General features: G+C 42.6%; 1 protein-coding gene across 2 annotated transcripts in view; it reads left to right on the top strand.

Annotated features, from left to right (window-relative positions):
• The window catches only part of TNS4 (tensin 4), a 44,914-nt gene extending 30,252 nt beyond the window's left edge, over positions 1–14,662 (top strand). For both annotated transcript variants that reach the window (XM_063138813.1, XM_063138812.1), the window contains exons 7-13: positions 2,892–2,984; positions 4,062–4,139; positions 5,529–5,600; positions 8,402–8,570; positions 10,974–11,042; positions 13,223–13,249; positions 13,968–14,662. In XM_063138813.1, the coding sequence (XP_062994883.1) occupies positions 2,892–2,984; positions 4,062–4,139; positions 5,529–5,600; positions 8,402–8,570; positions 10,974–11,042; positions 13,223–13,249; positions 13,968–14,097 (638 nt within the window). In that variant the 3' untranslated portion in view covers positions 14,098–14,662. The remainder of the gene's footprint in view (positions 1–2,891; positions 2,985–4,061; positions 4,140–5,528; positions 5,601–8,401; positions 8,571–10,973; positions 11,043–13,222; positions 13,250–13,967) is intronic.
• Positions 14,663–17,841: the final 3,179 nt, after the last annotated feature.

Raw genomic sequence — 17,841 nt, 5'->3', positions numbered from 1 at the left:
GAGGAGCGGGGTATAAGTATGATAAATAAATAAATAAATAAATAAATAAATAAATAAATATTCCCCTTGAATCTTCCAGTTCCTAGCTACAATCAATCTTGCTGCAGTCAGCAAATTCGTTATCAATTCCTTAAATTCTTTTTTACATTTTAAATCTTCAAATAGTGACAGTAATGCAACTTTTGGTGTTCGTTCTAGCTTCATTCCCACAATTTCTTCAATCTCCAAAAACACCATCTTCCAAAAATTTTGTACATAGTTGCATTCCCACCACATATGTAAATACGTTCCTTTTCCCCCACATCCTCTCCAACAGTTTGCTGATTATTTATCTTGTTTAATCTAACCGGAGTTAGGTACCACCTCCATATAATTTTAAAATAATTCTCTTTTATTCTTACTGACATATTTCTCAACGCCCTTTGTTTCCATAGTCCCTCCCAGCTCTGTTGTCCTATTTGTACATTCAAATCTGTCTCCCAAACCAATTTACCTGAAGTATCCATCAACCCTTTCTCCACCAATATTCTATATACTTCACTCATCAACCCTTTTGACGCTGTTCTTTTCCCCCTATCATTTTCTTTCTTAACTATTAATTCCTCAAACTTCGTCAATTCTCTACAATCTCCATTGTCTCTTACCCACTTTTTAGTCCACTGTTCTAATTGCCAATAATTTAACCAAGTTAATTTTTTATCTTTAAGGACCTCTTCCATATCCTCTCTTGTATTCATTCCCTTAATTTCATTTTATTTTTTTCTATTAAAACTTTACTTAATCTACTCTTTAATTCCTCCGGGAATTTTTTTAACATTATTACCAGTGACAAAGGGGAGCTGCTCAGAAGCAGCTCCCCTTTATATTTACTCCAAATTTCCCAGTGAAACCTTAAGAACGGATTACCTATACTTTCTACCTATTTTTTTTTCCTTCCCTAAAAAATACATTTTCCAAATTGATCTCTGTATTACTTGTAGTTTTATCCTCCATCCAATCTAATTCTCCTATTCCTATAATTGCCTCCACAATATGTCTTAATCTGTTAGCTACATAATATAGTTTAATATTTGGGAGACCCAATCCTCCCTTTTTTTGACTAGGAAGTTTTTCCTGATGTCCAGTTGGAATCTGGCTTCCTTTAACTTGAGCCTGTTATTCCATATCCTGCACTCTGGGAGGATCGAGAAGAGATCCTGGCCCTCCTCTGTGTGACAACCTTTTAAGTATTTGAAGAGTGCTATCCTGTCTCCCCTCAATCTTCTCTTCTCCAGGCTAAACATGCCCAGTTCTTTCAGTCTCTCTTCATAGGGCTTTGTTTCCAGACCCCTGATCATCCTGGTTGCCCTCCTCTGAACACGCTCCAGCTTGTCTGCGTCCTTCTTGTATTGTGGAGCCCAGAACTGGACGCAATACTCTAGATGAGGCCTAACCAGGGCCGAATAGAGAGGAGCCAGTACCTCACGTGATTTGGAGGCTATACTTCTATTAATGCAGCCCAAAATAGCATTGGCCTTTCTTGCAGCCATATCGCACTGTTGGCTCATATTCAGCTTGTGATCTACGACAATTCCAAGATCCTTCTCGTTTGTAGTATTTGACTATAAAGCAGGATGTGGGTGCTGCAGGGGGTGGGGGGGAGTTAACATTAAAAGGAGAACAAGGCAATGGGAACAGAACCTGCCCCCAACCTTACCTCCCAGGGCTTCACTGCTTTAAGACATTTTCCCCTAGCCTAGTTCAAATAGCAGAAGTGTTTGAGTCAGGCTGGGGAAAACAGCAGGATGTGGGGAAGTAATGTGAAGGAAGGGGTGGGTTTTTCAGCCTCTGTGTTCAATGAATTTACTTAGTGGGAATTCAATCCTATGCATTTTTAGAAAGAAAAAAGTCCTACAACAACCAGCATCCCCCAGCCAACAATACTGGTTGAGGCATGCTGGAAGTTGTCCAACATTTTTTTCCTGGTCCAAAGGGCTTGTGCGCTTACTTACTTTGGGGGATAGATACCCTGCCCTTCAATGTTTCCTGGGCGTCTTACAATAAATTGCTATTGCCATGAGACAGCCCCACATCGTGCACCCACTTTATAGCTCAGCCAGCAAGCAAGTGCTGAGTAACACCCACACATCTGGTTTGGCCCTCAGTCTAGAACCTTTGGCTTGCATTTGCAGGCCGAAAGGCAGAGTCAGCCTGTGCCGGCATCGGCACACAACCCGCTTTACATGGGCAAAAGTGGTTGGAAATCCACTCAGGGCAGGGCTTCTCCCATGGCGGCCACATGCAACCCCATTAATGGCCGCGATGGAGGGAGAGGGGGAGATGGCTAGAATGTGCAGCAAACCCTCTTGCTATGCTTAGGACTCTAGCTAAACAGCTTACATTTGAAATTCAGTTCACTTCCCACATTGCTGAATTTGAAACTGTGTAACATTCATTTAAACAGAGTTTAGGAACAGAGTTTGAATATAGCGAGGGTTCACATGGCCTTTTTCATGAAATGCTGAAATTGTTTTGTTTTTTAAAAAAAGTATTTTCTACAGCATCAACTTTTTAAATCCTAATAATAAGCCCAGAAATTTAGGAACAGAATTTGTGTTATTTGTGTGTTTGTTTATTTAGTTTAATAATGTTTAAGGCCACTTTCTATCCAAAGAATACACAACGCTGCATTTATAAACCAAATCTTAATTCTTTAACTATATATGTTAAAAAACAAAAACAAAACAATACCAATAGGAAGGTTGAAAGTCTATAAGGGTGCAAACACAAAGCCAGTTTTTAAAGCCAATTCAGATTTGTCTTTCACAAGACATCAGGCGCAAGATGATTTTTTATTTTTTCCAAAAGTCACATTTCAAATCCATTTCAGCTCTAGTTGTTTTGCTTTAAAGGGGAGGATGGTGGCGACCACATCAGACACTTCCTCATTGAGTCTTCTGCCCGGGGAGTACATCTTAAGGGGGCTGATGAAGAACCATATTTTGGTAAGACATTATGCCTACTTTGCTCTGTGTTCTAAGCTGATATATGCATGTATATCAGCTGTCCTCAACCTCGTGCTCTCCAGATACAATGAATACTGGGAGTTGGAAGGGATGCTGGGAATTATAGTCCAACACATCTGGAAGGCACCAGTTTGGGGATGATTGATATACATTATTAACTGTTATTACAACTGGTTGAGGTTTCATTGGTGGAAACTGGATTTAGTGTAAGTAATTCTGAGGTCACCTTCTCAGCCAGAGGACTGAATTCAATTTTGGAGAAGCCCCCAGAGACCATATTCCAATGATCAGTGTGGCTGAAGGCAAAGCAGGCAGGGTGAAAGGCAAAAAGGGTACAGCAAAAAATACCAGCATATTGTAGCTTAAAGCTACAAACAAATGCTTCTGGGAAGTCCACAAACAGGTTTAGAAGGCAAACACCATTCTGTCGTTATTTGCATCCCAGCAACAGGTACTCAGAGAATCAGACTAAATATGGAGGTTCCGTGTAACTACTGTGGTTAAGGGCACAATCCTATGCATATTTAGGTTGGGGGGGAAAGTCCCACAACTTCCAGCATTTCCCAGACAGCCATGCTGGCTGGGGAATGCTGGGAGTTTTATGAGTTTTTTCTGTCCAAACATGGATAGGATTCCGCTCCTCTCCTCCATCTCAACAGGGTCAGCTATCTCCCAATAATGCTCCTGGCCTGAGATATTTTGCTATTTGAGGCAAAGAATGAGAGCTGCCTTCCCAATCTCTGTACAAAAGCCAACTGGACTGGCAACTGAAACCCTTGGCTTCCTCGTAAATAATGATAAGCTGCCCCAAACAGGATCAGAACCACCACCACCCCCTTTAAAAAGTCACCAGAAATCACCCCTACCTTCACAGGAGAGAAATGGCCCCTTGAAAATGGGGAAATATTTGGTACTGCTGTACTAATAGTTTTCCTGGTGTTAACTCTTAGCAGTGGCAGATTGCATGGAAATTAATAGTTTCAGTTGGGATATTGGATTTAGATTTTTAAGAACACACTATGCAAATCTCTTCATCTCTCTTTCTGTTCACTCTAGGAAGCCTCTCAGCATTTGTGTATCAGCACACCATCATGCCTTTAGCACTACCCTGCAAACTGGTCATCCCTAGCCAAGGTATGTTTAGGAGCCTGAGCAAAGAATTCCTGCAATGTTGGGAGGAATGATACACCCCGTGGTGTGGTCCCTAGCTATTTATGCTACATACCAACAACAATTAGGCAGTAATCCTGATGTTCCCTTCTAGGGAGTAAACCCCAGTGAACACCATCGGACCTGTTTCTGAGCAAACATGTATAGGATTGTGCTGATAAGTCTGGGTTGAATATCATGCTAGAGTTGCCAGCTTCCAGGGTTTTAACCTCAAGATCTCCAGGGCAAGAATTAAAACCTCAGGCTGAAGGGCCAGAATCAAGGGACTAAATAGAGACTATTTTGGGTTTGGCTACATTGCCCATGGGCCCCTGAGCCTTGTCTCCCAAGTCTGCTGCAAAATGCCAGGGCAAGAAAGGGTGAAGGGGCAGACCGCTTTTCTCACCATGTGCCCTCCACTGCTGCTGTTTAGTTAAATACAGCGGGAAGTGGAGGAGGAGGAGGTTTTGGGCGTGGGGACTGTTAGGAAGGCTTTTGGTAAGTGGGCATTGCTGGCAGAGTAGAAGTCGTTTTCTGAGCCTTGTGTTGGCTTGGGAAATGATCTGGGTGTTTCTGATTTTGCAGGGAAAGAACTTGGATAATTCAAGGCAAGCAAGGGAGAACTTCTGCAATGGGAGAACTTAGGGCCAAACTAGAAGGAATGTCTGCATACATTTAATTGTGTCCACTTTTTGGAACTAATAGCAGCTTCCCTACTGGCACACCAATGATAAAAGCAAAATAACTGATCATAATAAAACAACATTTTAACATATATATGGTGGCAGCAATGAGACTAATAAAAAGCTTAGTGGAATAAAAAAAAAGTATTTCGAATTCACTTAAAGGCTGAAAGAGATCGGATCAGATGGAGTTCTTGGGGGAGGAAATTGCACAAGTAAGGAGTCACCACTGAAAGGCCCTGTCCTTGATACCTGAAAGCTGATCAGGCTTAGTGGCGAGCCCATGAGCAAGGCCTCAGAGCCTGAACTTAGGACTGAGGCAGGTTCACATGGGTGTAGGCATCTTTCATATAATTATTTAGTTAGTTAGATTAAATAAAAGGTCCCACTATTCAAGGCTATGCAACTGCTGCAAAATTGTGATATGATGAAGCCCCAACCCACTTGAATTGTCAATTGCATTGTGAAGAACGGTGAGCCTTGAAGTAGGAGAATAATGCAGCAGCTCCTGATATTATGGTGGGTGGGGTGGGTGTTGATAAATGTAACTTAAGAGGCTGCAGGCCTTTCCATGAGATGGTTTCATTGAGTAGCAGGACTGCAAATTTTACAAAGTGAGTTGTAATTGATCAGCTGTTGTCCTCAAACAGATTTGTTTTGATATTTTGATTTCCGTCCACTCCCATTTCAGATTTCATCGGCGGGCAAGAAAATCCTGCCATGGGTTCAGAAGCCACTCTTCCGATTTCACAGAACGTTGCCGGTACGTGAAATAGCAGCACATGTTCCTATTAAACGAGCAAGAACTGTTGGACCCCCATGATATTGAATGTTGCAATTGCACATCTGTGGTTCAGTTCTCACTTCTTCTGTCAAGGTTGTGCATTTTGTTGTGAAGGTATTGCATTTTGGTAGCATTCAAACCAAAATATTCTGCACCTGGATAAAATGAGGTTTTTTCTCCTCTCTAGCCAAATAGGGCATTCTTTGCTTTGACTACTGTGACTTTGGTGTGGAATGTGCTTGAGTGGCTATCTTGGGGACTGCGAGTGTGTGTGTGTGTGTGTGTGTGTGTGTGTGTGTGTGTATGTCTGTGTGTCTGTATGCATGTGAGGAAGAGGGAGGGAGAGGGAGTGAAGTTCTTGTGATATAAATAGTCAGGACTAAAAGCCTCAGTGGTTCCTAAAACTGAGAACTGAGGGCTGTCAGGCAAGAATTCAGCCTGCGCACCGCTACCCACCTCTGTCCAAAGAAGGGAACTACAGGGACACCAACTGGAGAAGCCTCCTTGCACAGAGACATCAGAGTTGAGCAGCTGATGCCCCCTGGCCCCACTAGAAGCTTCTGTATTAGTCACAGAAGAGCGGCCGGTTGCAAAATGTTTGGAACACTTTCTGTGCACGCATGGAGGGAGGTGGGTGGCGGCGGCGGCGGCAAGGACGCCTCTTCCTCGTCTCTTTTACAGGCAAGCTACACGATCGTTTTCGGGGTGCACTGGGGGCGGATGGAAGCGCCCTGAGTACGACGTGTGGAATCCCCCCCCCTCTCTCTCTGACTTCCCTTTCTCTCCCTCTCTCTGTTCTTGCTTTCTCTGTCTCCTTGTCTCTTGTTCACTTCCTCTGTCTCAGTTTTCAGTCACAGCTCCAGTTCTCATGGCCACAGGGGATCTCCTAACGGTCGCTGTACCATCCTGTACAATCTCAGGACCAACGTGAAAACTCATGCCTAGCACAAATTCTGCTGAGATTTCGCAACTTAGTGCGAGATGCCCTGCTTACAGTGAGGCCTCATGAGATTTTGCAGCAGCCATTTCCTTGCTTAAAATTATGGAGAGATGGAGCCTCGTGGGCACCACTCAATGTCTCAGGGGGCACCATGTTGCCCACAGGCACCACGTTGGGAATCAAAGGCCTGTGCTATGCAGTAAAAGAGGGAATGGTATTCCGGTGCCATGCATGCCATCCAGCAGAAACATTCTGATTGATATGAGTCTCACTTCAGGTGGGCTAGCAGAATGATAAGGACATAGTCCAGCATTCTGTTCACACAGTGGCTAACCAGCTATCCACGGGAGACCCAAAAGCAGGGCATGAGCGCTATTGATAGCCTTCTCCAGGAATTTGTCTATCCCCCTCTTAATGCCATTAAAATTCATGGCCATCTCTGCATCTTGCAGTAGTGAATTCCATAAGGAAACGATCATAAGGAACCCACAGCAGCCCAACGTTTACTAAGCATATTGTGGATAAAATCATTTGCATCTCCTTTGGCAAACCACTGCAATCCAGTGGTTTCCCTATCCTCCTCCCATTATTATTTTTTTTAAAAAAATTGATCTGTGGTAGTTTTTAAAAACTGCTAACAAATAAAACCCCACCTGTCCAGTGTGGACTGACAGAGTACTATTAATACATTTGTCCAGAGGTGTAACGGTAACCCTTCTCTTGCATGCCTCAATCTTATTTTGTAAAAATTGATTCTCTTGGTTTTTTAAAAGGTTGAACTACCCCAGTGCAGGAATGCAGTTCTAGCCATTATTATTATTATTATTATTATTATTATTATTATTATTATTAAAAAAACATTGTTATTTATTACGGTCACAGACCAGCAAAATCAACACCGAAGCATGCAAAGGATAGATAAAATGACAAAAAAACAAAATACAACTTGGTGAGTTGCTTCTCTCAGGAGGATTGCAACATTATTTTTCTAATTTGCATTGAGGTCATGAGAAACTTAGAATCATAGAATAGCAGAGTTGGAAGGGGCCTACAAGGCCATCGAGTCCAACCCCCTGCTCAATGCAGGAATCCACCCTAAAGCATCCCTGACAGATGGTTGTCCAGCTGCCTCTTGAAGGCCTCTAGTGTGGGAGAGCCCACAACCTCACAAGGCAACTGATTCCATTGTCATACTGCTCTAACAGTTTTTCCTGATGTCCAGCTGGAATCTGGCTTCCTTTAACTTGAGCCCATTATTCCGTGTCCTGCACTCTGGGAGGATCGAGAAGAGATCCTGGCCCTCCTCTGTGTGACAACCTTTTAAGTATTTGAAGAGTGCTATCATGTCTCCCCTCAATCTTCTCTTCTCTAGGCTAAACATGCCCAGTTCTTTCAGTCTCTCTTCATAGGGCTTTGTTTCCAGACCCCTGATCATCCTGGTTGCCCTCCTCTGAACACGCTCCAGCTTGTCTGCGTCCTTCTTGAATTGTGGAGCTTAGAGTTGAATTGTGGAACTTAGAGACCCTTTCAGTAATATGGGAGGACACATCCCTTAAACAAATTAATACCAAGGTTGTGGGGTTACATCCAGAAAAGGCTGTTAATAAAGGAAAGATTAACTTTTTCCTGCATTCCTCATACATGTTACAATGCAAAATGACATGTTCAAGTTGGAAGCACCAGTGATGCTAACTTCCTTCGCAACAATTGTGATAGCGGGGGTGGGGGGTGGGGGTGGGGCGGAGAGTTTCATTTATATTTTTAGAATTCTAACACCACCAGCAGATGTTGGCAGTCACCATAGATCACCAATTGCCTCTTTTGCCTCCTGGCCTTGCAGTATGCAATCTCTTGTACCTGCACTCCGTGACCATGGAGACTCTCACCGGGAAAGCAGCAGTCCGGAAAGCCGTGTCCTCCACGTTTGAGCTGGAGATCCTGCCCACGCCCACCATAGTCCACTTCAAAGTTACTGAGCAAGGAATAACCTTGACGGACATCCAGAGAAAGTAAGGAAATTGAATTGGGGCACATTTTCTACCCCTGGCCATTGTGGTGAAATACTGGGGATGGGAGAGATGAAATTCTGAAATTGTGCAGACAAAAGTGGAGATATTCCTGTGTATTTGTAACACCCACAGAACGGGCTTACACAACCTGCTAACCCACACTCAGTGGTTGAGTGTGGGTTGTTGTTGAACCATAGATTGTTTGTTGAACCATGGCTTAGCGTGTTGTCTGAACCCAAGGCATTTTTCTCAGGGTGTCTTGTTAACTATGCAGTGTGGCTTATTTTTCTTGAATGAGCCACCTTGAGAACCCATGGTTTGTTGTTGGGTTCTTCAGGGTGGTTAACGAGCCACCCTGCAGAAAATACCCTTTGTTCAGACAACACGCTAACCCATGGTTCAACAAATATCTCACAGTTCAACAAACAACCCACACCCATCCACTGGGTGTGGGTTAGGGTGTTGGGTGGACAGCCCCATATTCTCACATCAAGAATCACTGCCAGAGAGTCCATGCACATTATTACACAACGCTCAAGGCTTTCTACTGCCTACTATGTTCTGTATTTGCTGCTCTGGCTCCTGAAGTAGTTCTTATTAGTAAACTAGGGCCGGATCTACACTACTGCTTTAAAGCGCTTTATAACAGTTCTGACAACTGCTGGGGCCCAGGACACACTCCATATACTGTTGCCAAAACTGTTATAAAGCGCTTTAAAGCAGTAGTGTAGATCCAGCCCAGCTGTAACTGTTTTGGTTTTGGTTTGCTTGCAACTAAAGAAACCTTAATAGAATGTTTAGTCTCCCAATAGATCTGAATAGTGGCAACCTGAACAGACTGGGGCTACAATCCTATAGCTATTTACATAAGAGTAAGCCCCATTACACTCAACGGGACTTATACCTGAGTAGACATGTACCAGGTCAGATTCTGCTGTACCTAATCTGGTCAGGCAGTTCTGGGTGTGTTGGTAGAAGGGAAGATAGTGCACATGAGAGCACACTAACAAACACATGTTTTTTAAGCATCCAGCAAAGGCAAAATAGGGTGATTTAACAGGGACAAGTGCTAGGAGAGAAGGACTTTCTCTGTTAAAATAGGTTCCGCAGAGTGCCTTCACTGCAGTGGAAATCATACACAGAGTTTCATTTTCCCACTGAGGATACTGTATTTATAGTCCCAATCTAGTCCCAGGCCGGAAAATACTTTCCACCAGGGAATGGATGCACTTGAAACTGCCTTCCTCCTGCCCTAGGTAAGTTTGGGGGAGGGAGGGGGAGCAGTGGGCACTTCATGAGTGCTCACTTGGATTGCTTGAAAAGCCCTGGGGTCTTTGGGAGTGTTTGCTTGGAAATATCACAAAGGCTTGACTTTTGGGGGAGGGGATGCTCATGCATCCCCCAGTATGTAGCATCTGTTCAGTTGGTCACCTGTTTGAGAACTAGATGGGTATTTCACCCATCTAGCAAAGGCTTTGTGGAGGGGGAGGAAGGAGGCTAGAGCGGACATCGTATTTGTCATATGGCTTCTGCCCCGGTCTCTTCCCCCTCCCCACCCCCAGGAATGCCCCCTTTTCCCCATCTCTGCACTCCATTTTCCAAGCACAGACAGGTAGCCAGTGCAGTTCTCTCCACACTACCAAGAGGGCAGAAGGGAGAAAGGAGAGATATTTTTCTCCAACCCCTTTCAGTTTTTTGGGGTCATTTTTTATATATTTATTAATTTTGGTCATTTTCATTACATTCCCTGCAATGGAAGGGAAATGATGTATGCCAGCTCTGTGGTTGTTGTAAAGTTCCCCCAACTCTGGGAGCTTATTGGAGATTGGGAAGTTATGGATCCATGTGCTTTCCCAAATCTGCCCCCAACTCACCCATGGAATGTCCCACCATTTGCCTCTGCCAGTGTCAGAGACCCAATATTGGAAAGGCAAGGGGCATAGAAGTTTCCATGGCAGCCAGTGGGGGGATGCTGCTAGGTCGGATCTCCCCCTCCAAGTTTGCCCACCTTTCCTCTCAGAAAGGATGGTCCAAAACATGCTTTGAACCCTGGGACACTCTCCCAGTAATCCTAGGAGTTCAGCTTTAATTAACAGACTCATACAGTTCTGCCTGGTTTCTTAAAAACTTTCTATCTCTACGTCAGCCTTCTGCCCACCCCCAGATGTGTTAGGATGCAACTCCCATCATCTCCAGAAACTTGCCTGTGCTGGGTAGGGATAATGGGTGCTGTAGTCTACCATATCTGTAGGGCACTATGTTGGGGGAGGCTGACCTACGGCAACCCTAAGTATGTAGGAGCCAGTGGCACTTGTTTCACTATTAATAAGTGTTTGGTGGGAATGCAGAAAGAGTTTCTATCCTCTAAAAATTGACATGGCTCTTCCCACCTCATCCTCACAGGGTTTTTTTCAGGCGACATTATCCCTTGGCTAGCATCAGCTTTTGTGACATGGATCCTGAAAATCGAAAGTAAGTGCCAAAACTGCGCCACGGTACAGACCTTTGCCACAAGTGTTAATGGGCCACCTGCGGAGATGTCCAACACTCCCCTCCCCCCACTTCCTTCTCCACACGGTTTAAGTCCCAACGGTACTGTGTGTGAATGCTCACTCCCCACAGTTTAACTCAATGCCCATGGCCACCAGGGGGCAGAATGGCCCTGCCTGCTGCATTGCTACTTCCAAATGAGGAAGCACTTGATGGTATCCTAGCAACCCACCATGCTCTTTGTTTGCATCTGTAAATGTTTTCTGTGATTCCTCTCCCTGAACTTGAAATAGTGGCAAAGCAGTAAGCGTGGGGCCGTGGTGTGCAGCAGGGGGGTCAAATCCTTTATAGGGTATATGAGGCTGAGCCGGCGACAGAATTTATACAAAGGTTGCTTCCATACCAAGGCTCTTTAGTGCTGCTGAGCCATGGCTCTTGTACCATCAGTTGCAAGCAGAATTGAAATGGTGGTTCCATGTGGCACTTAAGTATGCTGCTATAGTCCTCACTGCAATCCCACAATGCCTGTCCATGGCAATGATGAAAGTGGATTATGGGTTGTTTCCAGATTCCATCATACCTATAGTAGATCAATAAAATCAATGTGAGTTGAGTTAGTCATGACTAACTTAAGTCCTTACGTATGACCAAATCTGAAACGAACACTATAATTGGAGCCTTAAAGAAAGATCCCCACTTCCTAGCAATGGGAAATACTCCCTAGAAAGAGAAATGAAGGGTGGGTGAGTGGGTGATACGTTGAGGTGGGAGTACTTGCTATAGGTAGAACTGCAAATTAGATTCCCCTTAAAGATTTCACCCTATCTCTGCTCAGTGCACAGAGGCCATTGCCTGCATGCTCTGTTCCTTATATGGATCCCATTGCAGTGATGGAAGGTTTTAGGATCTCTCTGGGATCCAATCCCAACTGGCAGAGGAGGCCAGCTTTCGTGATCCAAATGCCTTCCTAAGAACAAAAGAAGAGCCACGTGAGATCACACCAAGGGTCCATCTAGTCCACCATTCTGTTCACACATTGGCCAACTAGTGGTCAATGGAAAAGCCAAAAGCAAGACATGAGTGGAACAACACCCTCCTCTTAAAGGGGCCACCTGCCTGACTCCTGTCTTCCTCCTTTTGTAGGGTGGTTGTTTTTTACCATACTGGTATTGCTATGCACCATCAAGAAAGAATTGTTTTAAAACAATTAAGTGAGCACGGAAATGAGATAGAGCATGGTCAGCAATTGAAATATTTAATATAACACTTGTATTTAAAGGTAATGAGAGAAAGGCATGTCATAACAGTGTATCCAAGAAATCACAGAGCATCACTAACAACAACTACTCCCACCGGATGCATCAATAAACACAGGACAGAATGTTGTTTCAGTTGCATTTCAATTTTAAAAACTTGACACAACTAGATCTTTAAAGAAAATGGCAGGGCAACAGATAAAACATTGGGTTGCAATGGTTTGGCAACAACCATGTCTGGATTTTTCATAACGAATGAGTGAACTATTTCAGATAAAAAGCTAGTGAAAAAGCAACAAAATTCTCTTGGCATCGCTGATTCCTATTAACCTTTCAGGGTTGCCCAGTATTGATCATGATTCAGTCTATATGGTCTGAAACGTTTCAGTTTATGTTTAATACCAAATGCTATGATCACAGGACCTGGAGCAACTTTAAAGGCTATGCTGCTCATCCCTCAGCTCTAGAGAAGAGTGACAAAATGCAGCTCACCCAAGCCCGTTTCGGATCTTCACTGGAGAAGATTTCACTATGCCTCAGCGCAATACATTAAGATACTGCTGGAGGCCACAGAACACAGAAACACTGAACGCATCTTGAATGTTGAAAGTGGTGAAGCGAAATGCTTTCTGCACATGCTTCCATGCTTTAATGCACCATGACCTCAAGATTGTGGGGGGAAATTCTCAAGCAAAACAGTGTCTGTAAAAGCATAAAAAAGTCAGAGGTCAGGTTAGACCTTTAACAGGTCAAGAAATGGGGTCTGACTAAAAAGCTTCTTTTGCAAAAGCATAAGAGGCTGTTTTTGTAATTTCTTTTATGTTAGATTAAAGAAACAAGCAAATTAAATGATTTGTTGTATGTGAAATCTAACTTGCCTTTTTTTTCTTGTTTCGTTCTTTTAAGGTGGCAAAAGTTTTCTAGAACTTCAAGGTAAGCTAAATGGATGGGAGGTGTGATAAAGACCACGGGGACTATAAGAATGCTAGACTGTGATACAGGGCATTAGATATTGGTCAGGAGGATTTTTTTCAGCCATTTCCCAGAGAAATACGTTAGTAAAGGTTCAAAAGGGAGGGAGAGGGAAGCCAACAACAGAAATATAATTTAAAGACACTGAGATTGTATAAAGGCCTTCATAGTAAATCAGTACCCCAATCCTAAATCCATTTTCTTGAATGTAAAATCCCATGATTTTAATGAGACTTACTTAGATACTTATGCCTACGACTACAGCTCATATCCCATTTACTATTTATACTCTTAATTAATTCTGGATTTGAATCTTAATCCTTACTTCTTACTTACTTACCTGCTGTTCTAAAACAAATTATATAACAAATTAATAAAAGGAAAAAAGAAATGGGGCACATAATGTAGGTGAGTCAACCTTGGAGAATTCAGGTCTAAACTAGATGCCATTTAAACAAAAGAATAGAAGAAAAGGGGGGAATGCCTTACATCACTCTTTGCCCTTCCCTATAACTACTGGAAAAAAGAATACATTGTGCAAAATAAACATCTGGACAATTCCTTATACTGCCGATTAACGCACTGTGCTGGCTACATACTTCCTGAAGCCGTTTCTTCATCTATCATGAATGTTAACCTATAACTTCAGGACATGTTTCCTGTCCATCTCTCACTGCAGGATCTTCGGTTTTGTTGGCAAAAGCCCAGCAGACTCTGAGAATATTTGCCACCTCTTTGCAGAATATGATGCAGTCCATCCGGCTTCTCACGTGGTTGACTTTATCCAGAAACTTTTACCTGCTGCTTAAAGCTCCCCTGAGACTGGGTTGTCTATTTTCTAGCAGCCCTGCCCCCTATAACTCAAGCGCACTGCCCCTTTACTGAACAGGGCTGTGACGGTATAATAACATTTGATGGGTTGATGGGTTGACCTTTTGAATCTGACTGGGTTGCATTTTGAAAACTCTTAAAGGTCCAGACAAATGTCAGCTGCTTTGTTGGAGGGCTGGAATAGAAACGTGGAATTGGCAGGTTATATGTCTTCATGGGGATTTTTAGGTGGAGGACCTCATGCATTGTCTCATGTTCTCTTCTAGCTAAAGAAAGGCCAATGACGTCATTTCTTGTCTAATGATATCAGAAACCCATTTATCAGAAATATGGTTTTCTTCATGAAAAGGATAGTCTAGTCACATGCAAAGTTGCACTGTTTGCTGTGACAATAGCAAGTCTTTGGGGTACATTTTCCAACAGCAATTTTATTTAGTTGTTATGCCAGAAGTATTGAAACAAAACCTATACCAACAACCATGATTATATCATTTCTCTCCATTTATTGTAATGTTCTGTGGATAATACAATAAACTAATTTTGCAAGCTATCTTTATCATCTTATCTATGGTGAATGAAAATACTATTCTTTCCCCCAACAAACAAATCCCACTGCAATTGTGTGTCACAGGCACCTATTGGGTAGTATCCATGACCTCACCAATAATGAATGATACAACTACCCATTCATATGCCTTCCTATTTCATAAGGAAGTTTTTAAATTCGTTATATAATGCCCTTTGGTGGGTTTTCCCTCCAGTGCTACCATCACAAGGCTCAAATTAGCTTCGACTAATTTAAAGGAAAACTTGAAATCAAACACTTCCTCTTGCACGTTCCCAGTATTGTAAGCCTATGCGGCAGGGTCTTTCTTTTTACTGTGTTATCTGTACAGCACCATGTACATTGATGGTGCTATATAAATAAATAATAATAATAATAATAATAATAATAATAATAATAATAATAATAATAATAATAATCTGGTGGAATTGGCTGGCATCAGACATAGGCTGGGCTGCCATACATAGGATGGAACTGCAGGAAGTTTAACCTGAGAGCTGTTCACACAACAGCTGAAAATCCTGAAGTGATACAATAGAGCCAATCCAGTGCCATTGCCCAATATAAAGCTTTCATGTCAGTCCTTCCCTCAGTCTGGTTCACTTTTCACAAGGGAAGACAATAGGGTTTCCCTCTGTACTATTGGACTGCCTAACAAAACTGAAGATGATGAAGATGAATTTTTCAAGGTTCTTGAGATGGGAATGAGTAGGAGCTGGAAAGGTAATCTGGTTATTCTCACTGCAGCAAGTCAGCTTGCTCCCTTCCATTGCATGAGATGTGGATATCACCGTACAGGATATTGGCTTCATTTATACGTAATTCATTTTTCAACATAAGACAATATAACTAATGTAAGAACAATTACAAACTATTCTTTTTTGCATCCCTCTTCCTTCCCCCTTTATACATAATATGAAGTGAAATGTTCTTATCACTACAAAAGCATCATTGGGTGCTGTCTGTACCAACGAGGGGTTCAGACTGAATTGTACTTTTCCCTGAGTGTTCCAGTAATATATGAAATTCTTGTTCTATTCCTTTTTGTGTTGCCTTTTTGTTTATGCCTTTTTGATCGAAGGACTGCACCAGAAAATTCAGAGAAGTTTCAAATACCGAAGGAAGTGCGAATTAGGTTCTCATTAAAATGTGAGCCGAACAAATTCCTCTCCCACAAATCTGACCCTGTTCGACCTTTACTGCTGGCCAGTGTTTTGCAGTATCAGAGGCAAGGAGTTATGTATAATGAAAGAGAAACAGAGAAAAATTGTTCATGGCCTCTCTGCTAGAGATGATTACGGAGTGACTGGGTAGTGAAATTACTCTTGTCACTTTTGCTCCTTTCTGGCATTCAGATAGTAAAAGCACTTGAACAAGACTGCTGCCTCCTACTGAGACGGAGCCCGTACCTATTAGTCCTGCGCCGCAGTGGGTGCCAATGAGTCAGCGTTCAACTGTATCCCACTTTCTCTCACCAGCCTCAAGTTAGGAAAGTCTGCATTGTTGGTTTGAGTAGCCTTGTTTTGATTAAAGCAAAAACGTAATCGCGCTTGTTAATGTTCAGTTTGCTTTCTATTTTATTTTTTCCTGGCACTTAACAAGCTGAGTCTCTGAGGGAACCTGGGAAAGCTTCTTATGCAATCCGCGAACAAGGCTCTGCTTTTAAATTTGCTCGTATTTATGACAATTGCATCCCATGAAAACACTTTTATAATCGCAAAGGGGGCTATGAAGAAGCAAATGCTTTGGTTCTCTAGCTGTTCAGTGCAACTGGCCACTTTCTAGAGCAGCTGCTTTTTCCTCTCGCTTTGTTTTGGACTTTTTATTGCTTGGGTTGTGGTTTCATTTCCTTTAACGGACTCTGCGGCACTATCCCAAAGTCACAGAGGAGGGGGATTTGGCATTTATTTTTAAGTTTCTGCTACAAAGACGGGGTGCATGTGTAGCAATCTGGTCAGTTATTGGTTCTGTTTAGTAACGATTGCTCATAAATTCAGAACTGTAAAACAGACCGCAAGGCTAAAAAGGCCATTTTCTCAAACCATGGCCCACATTTTATAAGGTCCCTATGTTTCCAAAATGTTCCAGGCGCTTCACTTGTATTATCTCAGTAATCTTTACAAAAAGAGCCCTGAAGGTAGGCAACGAAATATAATCTCCCTATTACAGATTGTCGGGGCAGGGAGGATGGGACGGAGCTTGTGGCTGAAGCCAACATAACGGACTACCTAAAGCAGGGGTGGGACACCTCTTTCAGCTTGAGGACCAAACTTAGTTTCAGAGATGCTCGTCAGCACTTCATTTCATTAGAGGATGGGGGCCAGAGATGAAAGGGATGGGGCCAAAGGCAAAATGGATGGGACAAAAATGCTCCAAACCCTTGGTCTGATCCCGCATGGCCCTTCTTATGTTCCTAAGACAGAAGGTGCAGATCAGGCTTCACTAGATCCTCTGATGGTTTCAGGTTGCACCTAGAACTGTCGCTGGCACTGCTGCGATGAAGATGCATAAAATGGTTGAGCTCCCATATTTAAAAAAAATATAAAATCCAGATTGGTCTCTATGTTTAGACAAAACATAAAGGTGGAAAAACGAAGTAGAGGAAAACTAGACAAATTTTATATGAACAAAGCTGGAGAGTACTTTTAGGTGTTATAATGGGTAAAAAAAAAACCATACCAACTCAAATATTCAAAATGAAATAGATCCACACACCAAACATTGTACCTGGAGAATGCATTCAAAGATCCCCTTTATAGGCTTTTCTACACAAGGCTGTTAATCCACTGTATTTACTGTGAATTTCATTGCAAAATTAAGATCTGAGCACCACATGAAGAATGTTTCTTTTCCTGCTTTTCTGCTACATAAGCTCTAGGTGGCACTGTCATATAGCAGAAGAGCACAAATATGCTAGTGAAGAAGGCATTTTCTATCACTTTTACAAATAAACACCACATTTTTCCTTCCTCTAAAAAAACCTTGCCAAAAGTGCTCTTTAGCCACAGAAGTGAAACTGGAGGGCTGTGTCATAATCTAAAGAACCTGTAAATGACCGAGAGCAAGGAATGATGAACAATAATAAATGCCTTGTGTAGAAAAGCTTTAGTTTCATCATCCACTGTATATTTTTCCCTTTACAAAGCAAAGCAAACAT

Source organism: Elgaria multicarinata, chromosome 11 (genome assembly GCF_023053635.1).
Source record: "Elgaria multicarinata webbii isolate HBS135686 ecotype San Diego chromosome 11, rElgMul1.1.pri, whole genome shotgun sequence".
NCBI lineage: Eukaryota > Metazoa > Chordata > Lepidosauria > Squamata > Anguidae > Elgaria > Elgaria multicarinata.
The sequence above is the reverse complement of the archived record's forward strand: the minus strand, read 5'-3'. Positions and strand labels throughout refer to the sequence as shown.